The sequence below is a fragment of the Meleagris gallopavo genome, chromosome 1 (assembly GCF_000146605.3).
Source record: "Meleagris gallopavo isolate NT-WF06-2002-E0010 breed Aviagen turkey brand Nicholas breeding stock chromosome 1, Turkey_5.1, whole genome shotgun sequence".
Taxonomy (NCBI): domain Eukaryota; kingdom Metazoa; phylum Chordata; class Aves; order Galliformes; family Phasianidae; genus Meleagris; species Meleagris gallopavo.
Window position 1 is genome coordinate 61,275,522 of NC_015011.2, and position 23,246 is coordinate 61,298,767.

A 23,246-nucleotide genomic window follows, 5' to 3' on the forward strand; every position below is an offset into this window, starting at 1 on the left:
GGAGCGCAGCGGCGGCGGCGAAGTGCCGCATCGCGGGCTGCTCTCTCTGCCTGCCCGTAAAGCTCCCGCAAAGGTTTTGGGGAGGTGGGATGCCGGCGTCCCGGGGGGCTTCGGTGCGGGGTCGGGCTTTGCGTGAGGGAGTGATGGGGAAGAGGGTGGGTGAGGTCTCCCGTCCGCTGCCAAAGGAGCCCCTTTCCCGGAACAGCGGGCGCAGCCCGAGGGCACCGCTGTCGGCTCTCCGTGCGAAGCGGCTCCCGTTCCGCTCCCGCAGAGAAAGTGCCGAGCTCTGTACCCCCTCTCCATGCCGGCTTCCTCCCGCTCGAGTCCTGGGAAGGGCTCACATCTGGCAGCGCGGGGAGGGGAAAGCGAAAAGCGCATTCAGCCCTTGGGACTGGCAGCGCTTGTGGGACCGCAACCTCCGTGGGACGTTTCTCCGTGCAGGTCGTTGGCCATGAACCCCATCCAGAGGCCGGAGATGTACATCATCGGCGCGCAGCCCGTGTGCAGCCAGCTGCCGGGGCTGTCCCCGGGACAGCGCAAACTGTGCCAGCTCTACCAGGAGCACATGGTGTTCATCGGCGAGGGGGCCCGCAGTGCCATCAAGGAGTGCCAATACCAGTTCCGGCAGCGCAGGTGGAACTGCAGCACGGTGGACAACACCTCCGTCTTCGGTCGGGTCATGAAAATAGGTAGGAGCAGCGTTCCTTTAAATACATGCGTGGAAGCGTGCGCCCCGTTAGAACCGCTCCTAACGCTGCCCTTAGCTTGTCCATTCACTGGTGCGCAGGTGCTGCCCACACTGAGCCACCGCTGGAGCCAGAGAGGCGGGACATGGGCTGCTTTTGTTTATGTGCTGGTTTGGAGGTGGGGAGAGAAGCCGGAGCTGGGAACGGTGGACCTACATTATCATTCCCAGTATCTGGAGTGCCCTTGGACAGGGAGCGTGGCCCTGAGATGCGGGAAATACGGGCTCCCCCCCTTGGGATCGGCTCCCTCCTCCCTGTTCTCTGTGTAAACCGAAGGGATTTTTATAATTCCTGCCCCTGCTGGCTGTGCGGGGCACATTGGCAGGCCATCGCTGCACTTGAATTGAGGTGTGACCTGCCTGCATTGTCCCGGCTTCTTTTGAAATGCAATCATTTGATGGCAAGAAACTGAGAAATCCGGGCTGGGTTTGATGTGTCCGACAGCCAGGACAATAAAGAAAAGGTGTTAAAACAGCCGCTCACACACACTCACACACACACATACACATACTCAAGCCCCTGTGAGGAGGGGTTCTGTGTCCCACCCGCGCAGCTGACGCTGAAGAATCCAGGGCCAGCGCTACTTTTCAGCTCTAGGGTCAGGGAGAGCACTTAATAAGGGATGGAGAGCCGTTTCCTGCAGCCTCGGCTGCCCCCAGCATCTCTTAATGCCTCTTAGGCTCACTCAGAAAGCTTCAGAGCTTTAATGTCAAGGCAGTAGGGCGCTGGGGTGATCGCTTCCATTCAGTCCTGAAATTCTTACATGTCTCTCTGGAGAATTTCAGGGATTTTCCTGCATGTCAGTCCCTAACCCAGCCCATCAGAGCCATTCCCAGCTCAGCCTTTCTGCCCATCTGTCCTGCTCACACCCCAACAAATCCCCTCTTCCCTGGGATGCGCCCTTGGGAAACGCCGTTTCCTGACACATACTTTCAGCTGCTGACACACATCCAAGGCATCTGTGCATCCTTGATCTCTCACTGTTTGATAGCAAGGGTGGTGGCCAGATGAGGCAGTGCTCAATCCCAGGTTGTCAGTAGGGCTCGTGCTTCAGGGTATAAAAACTGCAACTCAGCCAAAGGGAATGGATGGCAAATACTTGTACGGTGTCCCTCCCTCTTGTGTAATTTAATGTCCCAAAGAATTAGGAAACATGCAGATTCCCAGAAAGATCCCAGTGACCCTACAAGGATGTATGGAAAGAGCCCTCTTCTCCAGCACCTTCCTGCAGCCCCAGGCTGATCCAGGGATGCTCAAAACCTGGAAAAAAAGTAACGTGAACTGAAGGAGATGGGAGGTGAAGGATAGCAGTCAGGAAAGATCAATAGGCACATGGGAGGAGGGGAAGAGATGGGTGTTGGGAGATGAGTGATACCTCTGAAAGGTTTTAGTGAGGGTGGGGGTTGGCCTCTTTTCCCAGGTAACAGCAGCATATTGAGAGATAATGACCTCAAGTTGCATCAGGGGAGGTTCAGGCTGGAAAAACTTCTCAGAAAAAGTGGTGAGGCATTGGCACAGGCTGACCAGAGAGGTGATGGAGTCACTGCTCCTGGAGGTGTTCAAGATCTGTTGCAGAAGTGGCACTGTGGGACGTGATTAATAGGCACGGTAGGGATGGGCTGATGGCTGAACTGGGTGATCTTAGAAGTCTTTTCCAACCTTAATGATTCTGTGATTCTGTGACATCCTTTTAAATGAATTTGATGCTTTTAGCTTAAAGCGGGAGTAGTTTCAGGGTTCGACAGGACAGAGGTGGTGTAGGGATGCACTGGTTGTGTCCAGTGGTCCCGCTGCTGTTTGGTTTGTGCTGGGGAATCTCTGGGAGGGACCTGCTGGTGTCTATGAGGCAATGGCCTGTGGCTGCCCACCATTTAAGTCTCATTTAAGAGCAGAGAGCTCTTAGATCCTTTAGATCCCTGCTCTGAGGGAGTGCTTTCAGGCAGGGGTGTTAGTTCTCCAAAACAAGGAGGTGGACACCAGAGGCAGCCTGGAGGGTTTCTGAAGAGTCACTACTGATGTCCATGTGTGCAGTAGTTGCTGTGGAGGGCGATGCTGCCTCTCCTCCTCCCTCTTGGCTCTACCTTCTGATTTTACTTCTGCTGACTTCATAGTGAGATGCTAGGATAAGAAAACAAACCCCTTAATCTCACAGCTCATGTCAGCTATAAAGCCATTCTTCCCCGGGTTCATGCTGTGTGCCTGTCTCCTGTTCTCAGCCCCCAAACCCAATCCTGGACCACAGCCCTATCCCTGCACGTGGTGCCAATGGAATGAGAAGGGGCCGGAGACTGGAATATCTGCAGAGGCATGCCAGGGAGATGTGGAGAGGGGGAAGGAGATAAGGAGGGCCCAGAAGGTGTGCGGTGTGCCAGCAACCCGTGGCTGCCCACCCACCGCTGCAGGCATGGCATATGCTACGTGACTTCCTGAGCTGCCTTAGATTATTGAGGGGAGGAGAACCTATCCTGGCCAAGCCCAAAGACTGGGAGAAATTCAGGAGAGCGTTCACTCAGTAACCTGGAAGGTTGGTTTGCTTCCCACCTCGCAGCGCTTGGCTCAGCGCAGGAATGGGAGAGCCGCTTGGTCTGTGTTCAGTCACTATGCCTTCATTCTGTGTGTGCTAGCAAATGTGCTAGCAAGGCAGCGCAGCCCAGCAAGACAGGGATGTGCAGGGGAATCTGTAGCACTGAAGTCAGCAGCATTTTAATGTTGATTCTTCCTAGTGTTTGTGTTATCGTTGAGAATCACCCTTAGCTTTCGAATGTAATTCCTGGCTCATTCAACAACAAAATTTTGCTGACGTTCAAAATTCATCATCCTTCTGAAGATGCTTCTTGTCCTGTCAAGACAGATTTTAGATGGCATATGTGTGTATTCATACATTATATGCATTACATATACATACATTATATGCATTATATGCATACCTTATATTACATTCCTTATTTCTACGTTTATGTAGAAGAGGGCAGAGCACCCAAGAAGTTCATATTGGCATGTCCCCGGAGGAGGAGGGAATACACAGCCTGTCATCTCCCGCAGAGCAATCTGCAGTGGGTGAGGGGGGCTTCCAGGATGGTCCGTCCTCTTTGGAGCCATAGATCTTATCTCTTCTGCCTTTTCAAATGCAAAAAGGAGAAAAGGAGTCATAAAAAGACAAGAACAAAGAGAAATACTTTTCCCGGAGACAGGAACACTTCAGGGAAATGCTTTTTTTTCCCCTTTAGTCTTTTGAAGCTACAGCTTTTCCATTAGAAAAAGCTAGAGCAACACACTTCCTTCTCTTTTACTTCATTCTCCTGGCTGGGGTCGGTTTTCCTGTTTCCCTCTTTCATCTCCTGGAGGCCTGATGCCCAGCAGGCACAGGGGTTGGCAGAGCCCACACAGCCCCGGACTGTCAGGAGCAGAGTGGCAGGCACCTACCTGCAGGACACAGGTTCAGGGAAGAAGCCAGCACTGAGGTGATGCTGTAGTAGTGTGGACTAAGGTAGGTTCTGAGAAGATGGGCTGACATCCTAATGCTTTTTCAAGGCTGGAAGCAAGTTAGAAGAGCAGAAATAGGAGACCAACCAAAGGATGTGTAAGCCCACAACTACTGGCTACCAATTTGCTTTCTGTTAGCAAAGGGTTTCATGCACAAGTCGGATTCTGCCTCCCAAACCAAAGCTGGATCAGCTGAGCACCATGGTTTGTTCTGCATCATGTACAGCCCGGAAGAAAAACTACTTCTGCTTGTTGCAGACTCTGCCATCACCATCCCAAACTTGTGCAGATCCAGGAACTGCACCATCCTGAGCTCCTTGTGCAGATGTGGGAACTGCACACGAGTTGAGTGCTGCTCCATCTGAAACATTGGGTGCTTAAACAGGGACAGTGAAAGTGCAAAGCCAGCCTGCCACAGCACAGGAATCGCAGCCAGGGTTAGGGATCCTAAGCACCTGGAGTCATGCAGCCACTGCTGAGCAAGCCGCAGCCCCAGGAGGTCCTGTCCCTGTGTGTATTTCCATCTCTCCAGGTACCAGGAGTGTGGCTCCCACCACGTGGGCACAGTGGTAAAGCTGCAGAGTGGACCATTACCTTAGAACTAGCCATGCCATTTAAAAAGCTGGACTAGTCACTGCAAAAGGACCAGAACTGCCCTATGGGCTGGTGTCAGCTGAATTATCTTGACTCTCCTCTTTGCCTCTTGGTCTGGGAAGGTTTTGGGGGCATAATCCTCTTCCTTATGACTCCCTTGCATGCTGTGTCCTGCAGCATTTTATCACTCCCTTAGTGTACGATTCTCGTTTAAGGAAAAAAAAAACAAGAATCCCAAGTCCCTCTGCAAGGTGGGTGCCATTCACAGCCTTGCCTTTGTCTTGGATCATTATCACTAAGCTGGTGATAAGCCGCTATTAATTGCAGAGTGTTGGCACATGCAAATTGGAACAAGAGCATACCAAAGGCTTGGGCTGGGTCCTGCTGAGGGAGCTGGCACTGAGCATGGTGACAAACTGCTCCTGGGGCACCTGCCCTGTGGGAGCATCCTGATTTATTGGGCAGCGTCTGAGGGTCAGCTCTTGGTGGGATTCTCTGTTTGCGGCCCACCAGCATCAGATTGCTTATTCCATGAAGCTTTGGCAGTTGTACTCTTTATCACCTGGCAGCATGGTGACGCATATAGGAACTCTGGAGGTTTGGTTTAGGTATTTATTACAGTGTATGGTGATAGTGCAGTTGTGGCTTTCCCCCCCGCTCCTTGCAGAGCCATGGCAATTCACAGCATTTGGCCCATGCTACAGTGTTGTGGCTGTGCTGGTGCCTGGCTCTGGCTGCAGTGAACCTGTGCCAGTAGCAGAGAGCAGGAGATACGCAGCAGCTGCTAGGATGCATCCTGAACAGAGCTGTCTCATGTGTGTGCAAGCAGAAAGTCATATAATCATAGAATCATTGTTGAAAGGGACCTTTAAAGGCAATCTGTTCCAACTCCTCTGCAGTGAACAGGGACATCTACAGCTAGATCAGGTTGCTCAGAGCCCTGTTCAGCCTGACCTTGGGTATGTCCAGGGATGGGGCATCCACCACCTCTCCGGGCTACTCTAAATCTTTTCAATTATCTGCTTGGGAAAGTCTGACTTCTTCCAGCACTGCGGTTCTGTAAGTGTTGGGAGAGCTTCTGCCTTTGAGTGGAAAAATTGTTTCCTACAGTTTATTTTGAATCAAGTCTCAGCCGACCGTATTTAGCCAATATGAAACTGGATGTGCACCTTAATTATACTTGTCCCAGTTGAAGTGAAGCACTCCTAGACTGGTATCTGGCGATATGAAGTGCTCTACTTGCACAGCCCCAACCTCACTGGTTGTTCTCAATGGCTTTTTGCAGATTCGGTGGCAGCAGCTGTACTTTCAGCAAATAAATAACCTGGTTCCTCTAGGTTAAAATCAGAGCATCCAGACAAGGGCCATAGAAATGATCCCAGGGATGGAACAGCTCCCTTCCAAGGACAGGCTGAGAGAGCTGGGACTGTTCAGCATGGAGAACAGAAGGCAGCGAGGTGACCTGAGAGTGGCCTTTCTATATCTAAAGGGGTCTATAAGAAAAAAGGATAGATTCTGCTAAAGAGTCTTTTCTGACAGGATGAGGGGAAATGGTTTCAAACTAAAAGAGGGAAGATTTAGATTGGATATAAGGAAGAAGTATATTACAGTAAGGGTGATGAAGCACTGCAGCAGGTTGCCCAGAGAGGTGGTGGATGCCCCATCCCTGGAGACACCCAAGGTCAGGCTGGACTGGGCTCTGAGCAACCTGACCTACCTGTGGGTGTCCCTGTTCACTGCAGGGGGGTTGGACCAGATGGCCTTTAAGGGTCCCTTCCAACTTATGATTCTCTGATTCGAAGGGTTGACTTGAAATAGAGAGGGAAAGAAGGCTGAGCAGCCCCTGCCTGTGGTGTTACTGTTTCTTTTGGGCAAGACTTTGCATTTCCAGAGCTCTTAACTGGGCAAACATAAGAGTAATAAAAATAATAGTCCCTGTGGAATGGCACTACAGAGTCATGACAGACACATTCTTCCAGGCTGTATCAGGAATCTCGGTTCCTTTCTTGGTGCATGTCAGAATCAGGTTTGGTTTTGCTCCTGGTCACGCAGAAACTGCCAGCACCGGGCAGGCAATCGCCTAGAGCTGTTATTGTGGAAAGAAAACACAAAAGGGATGCCAGCCTGTGTTAGGGTAGTTCTCCCTTCACCAGAGCAGGTTGGTGAAGGTCAAACAGTTAATTTTGTACACCGTTTGCTAAAAGAGCTTCGTCTGTCATTAATTTGCTTCTCGCATTCCCTTGCAGGTAGCCGAGAGACCGCTTTCACCTATGCCGTCAGTGCTGCCGGGGTGGTGAACGCCATCAGCCGTGCCTGCCGCGAAGGAGAGCTGTCCAGCTGTGGCTGCAGCCGCACGGCCCGGCCCAAGGACTTGCCCCGAGACTGGCTGTGGGGCGGCTGCGGGGATAACGTGGAGTACGGGTACCGTTTTGCCAAGGAGTTTGTGGATGCTAAGGAGAGGGAGAAGAACTACGTGAGAGGCTCCGAGGAGCAGGCTCGCATGCTGATGAACCTGCAGAACAACGAGGCTGGGCGCAGGGTAAGATGAACACTGACCCTTCCCACCTGGTGAGATTCAGAGGTTGTGAGATAGCGGGGTACCACATTATTTGGTGAGGGATGGTCCAGTGATGCCCCTATAACTCCTCTGAAATGGTGTGTGGTCCCATTTTCTGCATTTTTATAGCAGAAGTAATATTGACAATACAATATTCCAGTTTTAGTGACTGACTTCCACTGTTTTTCTAAAGGCTGTAATTTTGGGGGCCTGCTGAGATGCTAGGTGGCACGTATGTGCAGGCATGTAAGCCCTTGCCAAACAAACTAGATGCTCTCATGGCCCTCTTTTCTAGTTTATGTCTCAGAAATGTGCTTCCCAGAGCTGCCAAAAGGGCAGAGTGATGGTGAAGAGAATGGCCTGCTGATGTGTGGAGAAATCTGCCATCATTCAGATTTTTGGGAATGTAAGGCCAGAAGCAAACGTAGAATCAGGCTGCCTGGCTGTCTCTGAAACTTACACCTCGCTCAGTTACCTCAGCATTGGGCAAAATAAATGATTTGCACCAAGGCAGCAGGCATTTTCTGAGAAGATGGATGCGTTTGCTCTGCAGACCTCTAAAGATGGAGAATCCATCACCTTCTTCATAGTGTGCTGCTGTCATTAATCATCCTCACTCCTTTGACACTGCGCCTCATTATCATTTGAATTTATCTGCTGTGAGCTTCCAATCAGTTCTTCCGCTGACTTTCACCAGCCAGATTGAAAAACTCTTTACCAATCAGAATTTCTTCTCCCTAGCATTATTTGTCTGCTGTGGTTTATTCACCACTCTCTTTATTTTTTTCACAAACTTGGTTGAGAACTTGTGTCTGTCTCACTTGCAGATGTTTTCATCAGTCGTCAGATTGATTCCACATCACTTTAGTGTACCCTTTCCAGTTGTCCTGTATCCTTTAAAACTCACATACCAAAACTATGTGCCAAGTTCTGGTGTTGGTCTGACTGATGCCATAAATGTAGGTGAAGTTGTCCCCTTTTAATGCTTCCAGTGTATGTGCATTTGCTTAATTTGCAGAAGGCAGAAAAGAACAAACTTGAGAGCTCTGGAACTCACTGGGTTTTTGTTTGAGTTGTTTTGCTTTAAATTTTCTGTTCTTTTATTTTGCTTGGGAGGGCGGAGAATCTGCATTTACTTAGAAAGGACAGTCATCTCTTGTGGAGTAGTAATGTAAAAGTGGCATTACATACTTTGAACATCTTGTATGTCTGGAGTCACGAATTTGGATAACTACAAATAAATGTCCTTTGTATAACAGGGAGTGTGTTACCAGCCTTTTTAACAGCTTCTCCTGTTGTCTTGAGAGAACCAGGGATAGGAAATGGTCAACAGATCGAGGGATGGCTGAACTTCAGTAACATCTGAATTGGAAGATCAAGTTAGAAGATGCTTTGCAGCGTGGTGAAAACATCACCACAGCTTACTATTGCTGTTGTATGTGGTAGAAACTGAGTTGTGATTTCAAATGATGGCATGGTTTTTGATGGAGAAAGCCGTGTCTTCCTTAGAGATACAAATAAAACCAGTTCTGTGCTGCCTTTACTACAAGTGCAGTAAGTTGTTTGAACTGTGCTTGGAGTGCTGCAGTGCTTGTACTTCTGCAGACAAGACCCTCGAGACATTTTCTTTGTCTCCAGTTAGCTCAGGACTTGGACAAAAGCTTTCCTGAGAGCCCAGCAAAAGACAGTGTTATTTCAAGGTTGTTTCTGGTAGACTCTGTAGAACAGATGGCCACAGAAAATAACCTTAGATTAGGTGAACACAAGTCGTTTAGATTAAATTGAATGAAAGTATAAACCGGTGTGTAATTAAGCTTGTGGATTTCAAAGAACAAACTGATAAAGTAAGGGAGCCAGTTAGTAAACTCAGCCGAGGAACTTGATGTGGAGGAGGTCTGGAACTTTTTCAAGTCAAAGATGCTAAAGCCATTACAGTTCTGCATGCCAAGCAAGAGGAAAAAGCTTGTAGGAAGAATATCCAGACCTCACTGAATGAATAACTACCAGAAAGAAGCTGTTAGGAATAGACCGAGAGCCTACGAAGAATGGAAAAAAAGAACTGATAGCAAATAAATAACAAAAAACCTCTGTCTGAGAGGTCAAGAAGTGTAAAGATGAAGTGAGAACAGTGAAAAATCAAGCTGAGTCAGACCTTGCAAAGGATAGTAACAGAAACAGCTAAAAGTTTTTTTTTTTAACTTAGTAATTGAAAAAGATTGGAAGAAAGGAGCTGCTGTTCAGTGAGGGTGGGGCTGAGTTTAAAGATAGAATACTTTTGCTCCCCAAAGTAGGTGAGTGCTTTACCTGGAGCTTCAAGTCAGAACAAGGCATTGCTCGTGGGAAGGGCTACCATATGTCTGCTGTTCAACAGAAAGGTCTTTTTCTGTCCTCAGCACTTCTGCGTAGAGGAGTCAGTGCTCGCAATGTAGAATTGTAAATCCTCCTGAGATTGTGCTTTCTAGGAACAGCCAGGCAGAATGCCTTAGGGACAGGCAGTGGCGATGCTGCTGGCAGCCTGTGGAAGTGAGAAAGGCAGGAGAAAGCTCTTCTTCTCAGATAGGTAGGGGAAGAGGAGCTGAACAGCAAGTGCAAACTGATGTTTGGTGCCAGCAGACCTGGAATGGGTGGGATCGTGCAGGGAGCTGCTGACAGAGAGGCTTTGGGGATTGGATTGAATGGACTGGATGATCTCCAGAGGTCACATCCAACCCCTATAATTCTGTGATTCAGACAGGAGTCGAGCAGTGGCAGCAAAGGGCTGGGAGAATGGAGGGCTTTAGAGTAAATGGCACAAGGGTGTTGGAGTGGATTGGATAGATGAAGGTTTGAGGGTAGTGAGGAATGGAGATGCTGGGGTCGGGAAAGGAGATGAATATGAGTTGATCTAGCCTGAGACAAATCTGAAGTGACTTTGCTACGAATTCTGTGGCTGTCTGGCCAGTACAAGACAGCCTTTCCTCACAGCTCTTGGAAATGTTAACATGTTGACATGGCAGCAAAGGGAACTGGAAATGATCACCACCAAAGTGGAAGCAAAAATTGGGAAGCTTAAAGCCCTCAAGACACAGGGAGAGTCCTTTTAGTGTCCTGGCATTCTGAAAGAGCTGGCACCTGGTAGCACGGGCAGAGTGACCTTGGTAGTGTTTACAGGAGGACATCTCGAATTTCTTGAAGATTGATCATGCAGTTATTTAGAACATCATTGATTTACTGGAAGACAAAATAAATGGAGTAGATAAATGACAGCTAAATGACTTAGCTGAACTTCAGTGAGATAATTCATATATTTCCCACATGAAAACAGTTGGTTAGATTGGAAAAGATAAGGGATACTGTGACTGTAAGATGGATAAGAAACTGGTTCAAGACAAGATGTCAGTAAGTTGTGTGAAAAGATGCATATTGATCTCAGCAAAGTTTAATTAGCAGAGCTCTTCAAGGACTTGCCTCAAGACCAACGCTTAGTATTTTTTGCTTCTTAGCCTTGGCACAAGAGTGTAGGAGTGGGATGATGAAATGTGCTGATTATGCAGAGGTGGCAGATATTATGAATACAGAGAACAAAACTACATTAAAACAATCATTTCAAGGTCTATGAAAAACATTTTTTCTCATTGGAAAACTAGAAAGGCGTTGTGTGTGGCTGTCAGCTGTAGGTGACAGCAGATGCAGTGTGTCTCCTAAGGTGGCAAGTACCCTGCAACATAAGAAGGAAAGTCTTTCTGTAAAACATGGGGGAATAGTAATGCTATTGTATTAAGCTCTTGTAAGGCCCCAAAATATTGTATGCTCTCATATTCCCAAGTAAAATGACCCCAGACTAGAGAAGGGTTGTTGTGCTTGACCCGTGGGATAAGAATCTTTTCTTAAGAAAGCAGGCTAGAACAGCTTGCCATGTTTAGCCTAGCAAAGTGAAAGCTGAGAGAGGATATGACTGATGTCTATGTTAGTGGGAGAAATAATAGCAAAGGAAAAGTACTTTTTAAGCAAAAGGCCAATTTGGCACAAGAGCAAATGGGCATAAAGTGAATACGCTTAGACTGGAAATTAGAAAAAGATACTTTATCATTGGAATAGTGATCAGAATAATGGTGCCTGCAAACCTAATTGCTTTAAAAAGGGCACTCAATACATTTAAGAAAAGCATTACTTGAAGTAGTGCCTACAATAGCAAGAGATTGTACTTAATAACCGAGGAGGTCCCAGCTTGTCCTACATTCCTGAATGTTTTCACTTCTGAGATTCTGGTTTTGCAAAGAAGAAGGTGCATATGTAAGTCCATATTCTTGAAATTGCTGCTGCAGTAAAAGGAGTACTGGAAGGGAATGTGGCAGTGAGCACTGCTAAGTGACTACCAGCTGCCATCCCTTGTGCAGCCTTGCTCCCACTTCCCAGCCTGTGTTTGAGTGGATGATGTTTCTGATCTCTAGGCAGGTTTTTGCAGGTGTTCCTGCTCAGTTTCCTTTAGGTGAGACAGTTCTCTTGAACCCCATGAAGCTCTGAGGGCAGGGGAGAGGATCATCCCTGCTCTCAGCACTTCTCATGAGGAGCTGAGAGGGCTGGGAAGGAAGCCGAGTCCTTTTATCTTTCAGGCACTTCTGACCCCATCACCCCTTCACTCCACGTCGCAGTCCGTGTGGTAGTGCTCCTGGGTTTATTGCCCTTGTTTGTTTGTCTTTGGCTGTTATCTCAATATGCTCTTTCCTTCCATCTGTCTCTTTTTTCCAGTTGGTCTCCATTAGCCTCTCTTCTTTCTCCCATTCCTTATCTGTCACCCTAGTCTGGCAGGCTGTGGCAGTCAGTCCATCCATACTATTTACCCAGTCAGCATATGGCAGGCCTCAGTCATCAGTCACTCAAGCCAATGCCAGCAGAGCCTGGAAGGGGGTCTAGCTAATTGACCACATAGGAATTCCCCATTAATTCTCTTCCTGTTCCCATTCTTTCAAGAAAAGAATTGGAAGAGAACTTGGGCTTATGGGAGAGGGCTTTAAGCCTTTCCATTAGACACATTTTCAACCTGCTTAAGTGGTGCGGCCATCAATCAGACCCTTTCAGAAGTACACGTGGGGTCTGTTATTCTTTACCTTGACCCTCGCCCAGTCAGAGAGGAGCCCTCCAATTTCCTCTGCGTTCTCCCCATCCAGGCAGCCAAGGGGAGAGGGGAGAGCCAGTTAGAGGCTGAAGCTGGGGTTACCTCAGAGGGATGTTGATGGTGGGGGCTGAGTGGCGCCATGCTTACCTGTGGTAGCTGGTAGCACTCGCGTTCCCCCGCATGGCCGTCACCCACACGGGCCAGATGTTTTGAGCATCAGTTGCTTATAGCCAAGTCGGAGTGAACTCAGCCCCATGACATTAGCTGAGAGAGATCGGGTTGCAGTGTTTTTCTAAAGGAACAAAGCCTAGGATTAGGAAGAATCATAATACTTTATAAAAACATATGCAAGGGCAAAGGAGGCATGAGTGGCCTGGGATTTGACGGAACCATAACCAAAAAGTGCGAACTAAAGCTCATAATGAGCAGACTGGCAATGTAGTGAGGATATAGTAAGTGTCTGGGGCTCGGGAAATTCAGCTGTAGCTCTGTCTGGTTGTTGTGCAGCAGGAGTCCTTAAGTAGCGGTGTGGTTGGTCCTCCACATCTACCCTTCAATCCAAGATAACCACTTAGCTCCCGGCCTGTAGCTGTTACTCTGCACTGCAAATGATTGCCTCCACAAATTGAGCTCCAAGGAGCAGAACTAAAGCTCCTCTGTTTTCAGGACTCAGTCCATTGACTTTCTTGGGAACTGGGTTGGCTTCCGTGTGATTTAGCCATTAAGCCCAACTGCATCTTTGCTAGCTATGAGAAGCACTAGGTGTTTGTTAGAGCAGGAGCCACCAGTTGCTTTAGGAGAACTCTGACCTCTCCCTGCTAGTCCGCAGTATAGTCATATGCAGAAGGCTTTGTTTGCAGGATCGCCTTAATCGCTTGTTTCTTGGCAAGCAAATGTGGAGAGCTGAGAAACTTTCTTCTTTGTCCATGAGTGAGGCAGGAAAGGAACCTCAGCCTTTGGCTGCTTTTTTCAGCAAAAAGCCTGGCTAGAAGATGTATCGCCAACTTCTTCAAAACATCCTATTTTTTCTCTCATTCCTTGATCTCCCCACCCCAGTTGCAGCTGGTGGTAATTCTGCAGCCAATGCCAAATAGCTGTTTGGCATGTGGGATTTGGCAGAGGCAATGCCCTGCAAATGTGCAAGAGGCAAGGTGGCCAGGAGAGAGCAGATGTCAGCCTCGTATGTAAAGCGTAAAGAGCTCTGGAAGTCAAATGCTGAACACTTGGTAGCTCTGACTGAATGCGGATGCCAGCTCTTTACTTTGTAAACTCCGAGTTCCTGTTAGTGCTGACAGGGTCTCACATAGCCAGCAGTTTGGTACCTGCATCTGAAATTAATGGAAAGAACAAAACTGACCTGCACATGAGGGTTTTTTTTTTTTTTCATTGGTTTTGAGCTGTGTTATTCTAAAATGTTTTTAAATTTCTCTCTCTCCTCCCAGCTAGTGCAGGGAGAAGGAGAGTGAAGGCTGTTTTCCTTTACATCACATACTTGCTCTACTGAGGGTTTTACACTCATTGGCATAAATTCTCAAGACCATTTGTTAATTCTGGTGTCCTTCCTTGCAGTACAAGGTGCTGCATTTTCAGGGACGTGATGCATCTTGAGCATCTCTTAGACTTTTGAAGATGGAGCTTAAAGTACCTCAGAGAAGACAATACCAAAAAGCGTGTTTGCTTTTTGAAGCATATGTCCTTCTACTTTGCACCAGTGATTTTAGTGCAGTGGAGTATATGAACACGAGATGGCGCAAATTTGCAGCTCGGGCTTGCTGTTCTTGGGAGACTGGTAATGCATCGAAGAGATGTGGAGGGCTCTGTCAGTTCCGCACCGTGGCTACCACCTCTGCTCCTTGTTCTCTGAAAAACAAGGATCCCTCTGGAGACCGCAGAGAACGAGATCCTCAGCAGAGAAAGAAGGGAAAGGCATGGGTTCGTAGATTTATTCCAAAAGGACGCAGATCTATTCCTAGAGCGATAGCATCAGTTCCTGTTTTAGTTGGCAGGAAATGAACAGGTTTCCAGGTGTTCCCTTGTATCAACTGTGAAGGGAAAAATATGCAGTAGGGTGGTCCATGGGGCATGGGGAATTTCCAGAAGCACAAGGATAGGGCTCTTCCCTATGGTCTTTTTTGTTCCTGACCATGCCCTCAAGTCAGCAGTCTGCCGGAGGAAAAGAAGGTGGGGTGAGGGAAGCCATGGTTAGCAGTGTGACCAGAAATGTTTAGGGAACCGGATTGTAGCTGGAAGAAGAGATTTTTATCTATTCTGAAGGATGAAACAGCAGAAAAGAGGGATATAATCAAAGCTGTTACGAAAATATGATTGTGGATCCACTGTATCAAATGCCAGCTGCTGGGTTGGTGAGAATGCTTCGTTGCTGACCATGCTCCTTTTCCCACAGGCCGTGTACAAGCTGGCGGATGTGGCCTGCAAGTGCCACGGCGTGTCGGGCTCCTGCAGCCTCAAGACATGCTGGCTGCAGCTGGCAGACTTCCGCAAGGTGGGCGACCTGTTGAAGGAGAAGTACGACAGCGCGGCCGCCATGCGGATCAGTCGCAAAGGCAAGCTGGAGCTTGTGAACAACCGCTTCAACATGCCCACGCAGGAGGACCTGGTCTACGTCGACCCCAGCCCGGACTATTGCCTGCGTAATGAGACCACCGGCTCGCTGGGCACGCAGGGCCGCCTGTGCAACAAGACCTCAGAGGGCATGGATGGGTGCGAGCTGATGTGCTGCGGACGGGGCTACGACCAATTCAAGAGCGTTCAGGTGGAGCGTTGCCACTGCAAGTTCCATTGGTGCTGTTACGTCAAGTGTAAAAAGTGCACAGAGATCGTTGACCAGTACGTCTGTAAATGAAAAGAGCCACCAAAGCAACAAATCTATATTATATAAATCTATATAAATATATTTTATATTTGTATAAATAAACAGATGATGATAATAATTAAAGAAGCTTATTTAAGAGACATTTTGGTTTTGAGATTTCCCCCGTCAAGCCGGCTGCTTTGCCATCCCACCCCTTCTGCCGGGGAGTTTGTGTGTGCATCTCCCCTCGGAGGATCCTGGCAGGACGAAGAGGCCACAGAGGTGCTGACAGAGTGAATCCCTTGCACACACACCACCCCCCCCCACACCACACACACAGCATTTCACGACAGAAACCAAATTGGCAGCAAGGAGAAGGGTGGGAGCTCCCTGCTATCTCAGCATTGCATCTCTGCGTTTTGCATTGTTCCTGGACATCTGAAATTACAGCCAGGCGTGGCAGAGTCCTGGTTGTTGAAAGTGTCAACTCCTGCCACCCCACTAAACCCAGTGGGGATTTTGGAGCCAATTCTTGATCTCTCTAAAGGGGTTTGTCATGTGAAAGGGAAAGTTGTCCAAGGCTCATGCACAAGAACACAGCTTAAACTCCACAGTCGTGTAAAGCATTACTGGATGCTGCAAAGCCCACAGCATGGCAGTGGAAGGTCTGCATGCTGCTGTGAGGAGAAAAAGTGAGACCTGTGGCTGGAAGTCCAAGTGAAGCCAGCACCTTGCTCCTCCACGCTGCCAGGACACAGGGGAAGGCTGTCCAGCTCAGTCTACATGTCAGCGTACAAGAGAGAGAACTCCTTTTAATCCCATGCTGAAACTTGTCATTGTAGAAGAGAAGTTGCCATTGCCAGAGACGTTTGCAAAGGAGATATATTTCATATTCTGATAGAAATTTTGTGCACACGACTGCATAAGCACTCCTGATGTCGCTGCCATCTTTTCTCTTTGGAGTGGGTGCAGGTGGTCACCTTGTTCGGCTTTGTTGAATCCTCCTCACCACCGTCCCAGATGTATAGTTTCTCTTTAATATTAAACACCCCTCAATGAAATCTCTATCCCTCTGTTGCTTTTGTATATGTGTGGTTTTGTTTTATTCTTTTTTGGGGCTCTTTATTTTGCTGCTTTGTATTTCAGAGTCCAGGGGCCTTGCTCTTCCCCAGCATAAAATACCTGCAGGTAAGTTTGCTCCCAGAACATGGGCATAAGTTCTCCATTCCAATGCTTTTGTGCACTTTTTATTGGTATATAAGAGTATAATAAAATTGTACCAGGGCAGAAGCCATCACTGATGCCCGTTACTCAGTCTTACCGCTTTGGAGTCCAATTCATAAAGCAGGGAACAATTGCTGTTTCTAGCACAAGACGTTTCCTGTGCCTCCTGGCATCTGCAGAGTTCATCTGCAGTCAGAGAACAATTAGGAGAGGCCAATCCCAAAAATACAAGGCTTTGCTAATGTACATCCTCTTTCTTACTGGCATTCCAAGGTGGTTTCTAACTGTAAATTTAAAAAATGCACAAAATATGCCAATAAGCAAAGAGGCAGTCGTGAAGATTGTTTTTTTTATTATTATTAAACCTCTGTTTCTTATAAAATATTGCACTTTTACAGATTCCACCATTTCAACCACCAGAGAAGAATTTATATGTACCTTTCATATTTCAAATATTTGAGGACTCCAGAAAAGCAGAAGGAAGAAAAATTATGTTTAATAATTAGGAGTCGTTGTTTTTTTAAACCAATGTGTCCAGTTTTTAATTCTATTTTTTTTACTCCAACAGGCAATATATTTGCTGGCATCCCAGAATGCAGTTTCTTGGAATATAAACAGTGGCCTAGATTTATTTTATTATATAAAATCCAAAGCCAGTGGTATTGTAATTCAAAGTAACGGAAATAGTTTTCCATGCATGGAAAAAATGTGAGTGCAATGGCCTGATCCAACTCCCATTAAACTTCAGTGGGAGCTGGACTGAGCCCAAGATCAGATCAAATGTGTGAGCTATTCACTCCTGGGATACTATACGTTTCTAGCCCAGTAATAAAACTTATTCTACCTTGGATACATCTAAAAAGACCTTTCCTCCCACCATCCTCGCTTCATGTTCTTGTCCATCCTCATTGCATCAGTCCTTGAAGGTGTCAGCAATTTGTATACGGCACCCTCAGGCATTGTTAATGTGTCTAATAATTCCAAATGATTTCACTTGGCCTCCCCAATAAAGACCACACAGTTAAGGGAGTCCCAACTCTCCTTGCCATTTGGCACCACAGTTAATTTTGTGGGTGTAAACAACTTTGGGAGTGGAAAAGTTGCCATTGTTAGGGACTGCTATTCATCTGGGTGTCCCTGGGTATGTCCTTTGTCCACCCCAAATTTTATCTGGATGGAAAAACAGTGATTTTGGCTATTTCTCCCAGAACTCTGGACAGCCTGCTTGGAGCCAGTACTTCCTACTGGACTGGACTGGGACCGTAGAGAGATAGGAGTGAAGTGACTATTCTCTCGAACTCCCCTCACCTTTTTTTTTTTTTTTTTACAAGACCTAGGTTTCAATCTTCTCATCTTTCTGATAGTTTTGTATCCAAAAATGTGCACGCTAGCTTAAACTTAATTTCTGTGGCGCCCACGCATTGGATAACCAACCCCCTCAGGGTGGCAGTAAGTATAAAATAAATCAGAGCATGGCAAGTTCAGTTTGATGCAAAGCCAAAGAAAAACAGTAAACGAGCAGAACTGCTTCTTTACTGTGAAAGTTCAAAAATGATGGGTTTGAAGCTGTGTCTTGTTAGGTACACAAAGTTGTAGAGGCATGTGGGGAAGGGGAGCTAAGCTTCATTCTGGGCTTTGCCAATGACCTGTTTTGTTGTCTTCAAGTTACTTCATTTCTTTGCATTGTAATCTCCAGTCTCCTATATAAAACAAAAAACAGAATACCTCTTTTTTCTGATGCATAGTGGTGGTTTGGAGGCACAGCAGGAGCCTTGAAGAGGAAAGGCAGTTCTACAAAACAGAGGTGAAACACAGAACTTGTTTTTGTGGCCACTGAATATCTTGTAGTAAGAGTAAGGCTTAGGAGTAGCAGCCTGGTTTCTGAATCAAATACCTGCCTGCTTAAATTCTGTTTGCAGTTTCGTATGGATAAGATATTCACACAATGTACTGTTTTATAGCGTGTGCTGGTAACTGACTGCCACATTCCAACCCTGAAGTCACTGCACTTCAAGGCTGATAGAAATGACCACCCGTAAGTCATGTAAAACTAAAATATTTTGGAGTTAAAGGCACTATGCAAACACGCGGTTATTGCAAGTCAGTGAACATCAGCTCCTAAACGGAGCAGAACAGGATGCTAATCTGTCATCATTTTCCAACTGGTTGGTAATATATAAGTTATAAAGTGAATGAATGAGGCTTTAGTACACTCTGCTGCAAAGTAAGCTAAGCAACAGCTGACACCAGAGCAAACTGAAATTTTAATTTGATAGTAATTACAATAAAAAAGGTAATGGCAGGGTTGTGGGAAAATTTTAACAAACCTTTTAACACCTCTGGAATCTCAGCTGCTTGCACTGTTTGGAGGTTCCTATTTTTTGTCTCCAAGAGGTTTGTGCCTACCCAGAGCTCAGTGTAACTGAGAGACTGCTGCCTTTCGCAATTCAGGAAACAGCAACGTGGAACCTGACTTGTAGTTTAAGTTTACCTTATGCTGTCTACACAGACCCAATTTTTATAGCCCTGATAATGCACAAATGAAGCAGATCTTGTTCAGTCATATACAATCAAACATGCAAAGGTATCTCTCAGGCTCACTTGACCTGTCCTGGGAGAAACCTGGTAGGTTTGAATTACACCGTTGGAGCAATTCCTAATCACCTGTGGCTACAGAAATACAGGCAGGATTTTCATCAGCTGACACATACGCAAAGCATCTCAAGGAGAAATACCTTCCAGCAACTAAAGGGCATTTCTTAAGTATCTGTCACAAGGTTGTCCAGAACCAGCTGCTTATATGGGCATTCATTTTCATTTAGCTTTTGTTTAACTACATTAACTACAGTCAGATGAAGTAGTTTCTAGAAGAAACTTTATGAAATAAAGTTCACTGGATGGCATGCTCTGAAAGACCTCTTGTGCAGCAGACAGTGGGCAGGTGTTATTAAAATATTGCTCCCATCAAAGGGAACCCTTCTCCTCAAAATTAGACTTTGGCTACATCTAAACTATGGGTCCCAGATGTGTATGAACTTTGGTCCACAAATGCATCCTAGCCATGCCCCGACTCCTTGCCTGGGTGGCATAGGCACTTATATCCCACACAAAAGGACTGATGGATGCACAGATCATCAAGCATGCAGTCTGTCTCAGCTCCAGTTCCAGTGCAGATAGCTGGTGGCTTTGGGACTAGGCCATGTCATGAGCATGCCAGCTCTGAAGTCTAAATATAACTGGCCTCAAGATAAGCAAAACAGATCTCTGTGGCAAACAGGACACATACCAGAACAGGGACAAAAAAATCATGATCAGCCGTTGTAAATCCCAGAATAACAGTGATAAAAACCCACTGTATAATACAATGATCACAGCATGCTCGTGCCTTCCTGTCAAATTAGCCATTGTCAGACCTCTCCTGCAGGGTTACCATTCCCTCTTCTTTCTTTGCTCTGTTTAAATGACAGTTGAAATCTATTTTTTGCATTAGGATACAAAAGGTCATGACCTACTCATAGCATTTCCTCAAAGAAAGAACAGGGGAACAAACAGTAGGTTCAGGAGCTCTGCCTCTTTGAGCCGGGAGAAAAGCAGTTTCTTTATTTCTTCCTCATACAGGTGAGCAGCCATGAAGTGGAAACCAAGGCAGGAGTTTATTAGAGCTAGCAGAAGTAGGGCTCGGTCTTCACTTGAGTGAGTGCACTCTGGAAAATTTAACTGTGAGTAGCCAGAATTTGCATGCCTTCACAGTGAGTCACATGGAGAAAGGCTTCATGGATTCTCACCTTGTGATAAAAGAAGTCCTTCTCCCTTTTCCAGAGAAAACTATCAGTGTATTTAACCACTAGATATCGTGTAAAAGCCTGGAAAAGTGGCCGGAGTGTACAGGGGACATGTGCCAAGAAAATTACTTGGTTTTATTTCATTTGTTTGCCATCGTAATGCTTTCTGTCTATTTGTTAATTTGGACTTTGCCACCTGTGCTCTATAAAGAGCCAGCATTTCCTTGTAAGTGGGAAAGCCATAACATTCTTTCCATTTCCGCATGAACAGATGTAACACTCTGCAGCCATGCCTCTCCACCACAACCGCTCCTGGAAGAAATACACCCTGCTTAAGCACTGATCTCTGAGCGTTGCCTCAGCTCGGAGGAGCGCAAGAGGGTGCCTGCAGCTCTCCTTTGATGTGATGCAATGTGATGGGAGACAAGTTCCTCACAGGTGCAGTTTTAGAGTCAGTCAGACCAGGATCTTACGACCAGTGAGGCAGGACTGTGCATCTGCTGGGCACCATAGGCATGAAGGTTTATACAAGTCCTCCAGGTGTAGTGGTGCCAGTTCTGTTGTGTGCACTGGCAGAGAACAGGGCTGCCTGCTGGCACACCCATGGCAATGCATCTGCATAGCACATATAGAAAGAGATTTTACTAAAATGTTATTTTCTTTACTTCTATTATTTCATACTATTTTAGGAGAACACCAAAGCTAGGCTTACCTTTTAAAGCAATTTGTTCTTTACACTTAAGAGAGAGCCTCGTTTTGATTTTTCCTTACCAATAGATGGTATGTGTTGGGAGCTCTCAGTAGCGGCCAGGAAGGCACTGGGAAGCTTCTAAGACATCATACAATTTTCTTGTGGAATCCCATTAATAGTTATGGCTGTTCTGTCTTTACAGGAAGATATCACTTCTGCCACCGTCTTTTATCCTCACTGCTCTGCCACTCTTGCTTCTCTCCTTGTGTCTTCTGCACTGAGGGAGTTTACAGTTTGGGCCAGAGCTCATTAATTTCTGCCTCTATGTTCTTTGTATTTATTCTTCCCACTGGGGTTGAGACTGGCAGGCTGGACCTGGGTCATGTTCAAACAGCAGGCTGCCCGTGCGATGGCTTGGCAGTGACTCAGGGACCACATTGCCCAGGAGAGAGAAACATGACAATCAGGTTGGCCACCTGAATGCCACAGTTACCTCTCCACACTGTATGTCCAGAGGGAGCCAGGTTTGATGACCCCATGGCACTGCCATCAGCCATCATGCTGGCTGCTGCAGTGAGCACCACCCCTCGGCATGCTGCCAGAGCATGAGATGAGCATGGGATAGGGAAGATTGTTGTAAGGAAATGCAAACAGAATGAGCAGGCAAAGGTTCACTGGGGGCCAGGGAAATAGTAACGCCAATCCCCTGCCCCCAGGCCCTGTCTCCATTAGCGCTGCATAGCGCTGGTGTCACAGGGTTGCAGCCAGCCTGGGAAGCACAGAAGGCAGCAGCTGTTTTCGCCAGTGGGGATAAAGCAGTTTACTTGCTTGCTGAAATAAGGCATATCCTGTAAGAAAAATGTACAGGCTCTTCCTTACCCTAGGGTAGTTTTATTCTGAATCATGATTTGTCTTTTGACTGTCCCTAGAGTGCCATGTAGTTGTGTCAGTCTTTTGCATGATTGCCGGAGCATCGTGACCAGTGCAGGATGAGCAGGATGAGGCATTACCATGCACGGACACATTACAATGATGCCTTTCAAGGAAAACAACAACAACAAAACCAAACCAAACAGATGTGGAGTACAGCCAGTGTCACACTGAATGTCACAAGCACTGTGCTGGAACTGACTGTAGCCCAGTTTTACTCACAGCCAGCGTCAGTGTTCAGCCAGCCCCCTATCAGCTGAGGGCTTTAGAGTGGCAGCCGCTTTGCAATTCACCGTCATTATTCTGAGTTTCATTTACCACAAGCAAATTTGCTCTCTTGCTCAGGAACAATAAGAGAGTTAACTAATGAGCTGCCTACTTTCACAAAGTGCAGGACTGTGGTTAGAACAAAAACATTCAGAGAAGGAATGAAGGCAATGAATATGGTATATTAATGCTCTGAAGTCCAGGAATTACCTAAAAATGCCCAAGAAGTAATAACTCAGGTTTGTTTTTTTTTAATGTGTCCTTCCAAATGAGTTGTTTGCTCAGTATGGCAGAGCACAGCTTTGCTTTTTTTTTTTGGTTTTGTTTTTGTTTTGTTTTAAAGGCTCTTGAACCAGAATAAACCACTTTAATCCCGTTTATTTAATATTTAATGAAACAGTGCTCCCATCTCAGTTTCCCTCTCCATTGGCTGAGTCGGCATTAAGTTACAGTCACAGGAAATGACAGATGAAAATGACATGTCGTTTTACCACACATTTTTTGCCAGTGGAGCTCAAAAGTATCTCAAATTCATTAGCGCCATTTTACAGATGAAATACTGAAACACAGGGCAGGAAATGCTTCATCTGCCAAGCAGGGTGGAGCCGGCAGCGGGGCACTGCAGCTGCTCCTCTCTGCTGTGCTGTCAGAATGCATTTTGATTGATGAAACTGTAAACACGGGCAGTAGGGCCGTTTTGATGGGTGGCAACGACGCTTCTCCCTTCAAAACCCTGAAGATGTTAATAAATGTGTGAGACGGAACATACTTTAATGGAGACAACAGGGATTCGTATTTTCGTAAGCAAGGTTTTGGGGAATATTTATCTTATGGTGGTAGGTATCCGGGGCCAGTGTTTCAAACACGGATTGACAGAGATGATTTTACTTCTATTAAGAGGCCAAGGGCGACACTACCGCCCGCACAAAGCCCGTAGGAAGCAGCGCCACAGGACAACTCCCGCTACCCGTGGCTGAGGGTGGGCGGGCAGGCAGGACGCGCCACCAGGCACAGCCCTTCCTGGGTGCCATCAGCCCCAACCGCCACCAACCGCCCGTGCCATGG

The 23,246-nt window shown here is 46.9% G+C and overlaps 2 protein-coding genes across 3 annotated transcripts in view; both read left to right on the top strand.

Moving 5' to 3' along the window:
* The window catches only part of LOC100542571 (zinc finger protein OZF-like), a 1,148,434-nt gene that overhangs the window by 152,563 nt on the left and 972,625 nt on the right, over positions 1–23,246 (top strand). The window lies entirely within an intron of this gene.
* WNT5B (Wnt family member 5B) lies at positions 287–16,354 on the top strand. Its single transcript, XM_010714192.3, has 3 exons — positions 287–689; positions 7,070–7,362; positions 14,880–16,354. Exons 1-3 carry the CDS (start codon positions 302–304, stop codon positions 15,336–15,338), a joined length of 1,140 nt encoding a protein of 379 aa, XP_010712494.2. The 5' UTR covers positions 287–301; the 3' UTR covers positions 15,339–16,354.

Coding starts and splice junctions, on each gene's coding strand:
- WNT5B (XM_010714192.3), top strand. CDS start 302: ATGCCGGCTTCCTCCCGCTCGAGTCCTGGGAAGGGCTCACATCTGGCA. Junction 690..7,069: donor CGGTCGGGTCATGAAAATAG/GTAGGAGCAGCG, acceptor ATTCCCTTGCAG/GTAGCCGAGAGACCGCTTTC. Junction 7,363..14,879: donor ACAACGAGGCTGGGCGCAGG/GTAAGATGAACA, acceptor CTTTTCCCACAG/GCCGTGTACAAGCTGGCGGA.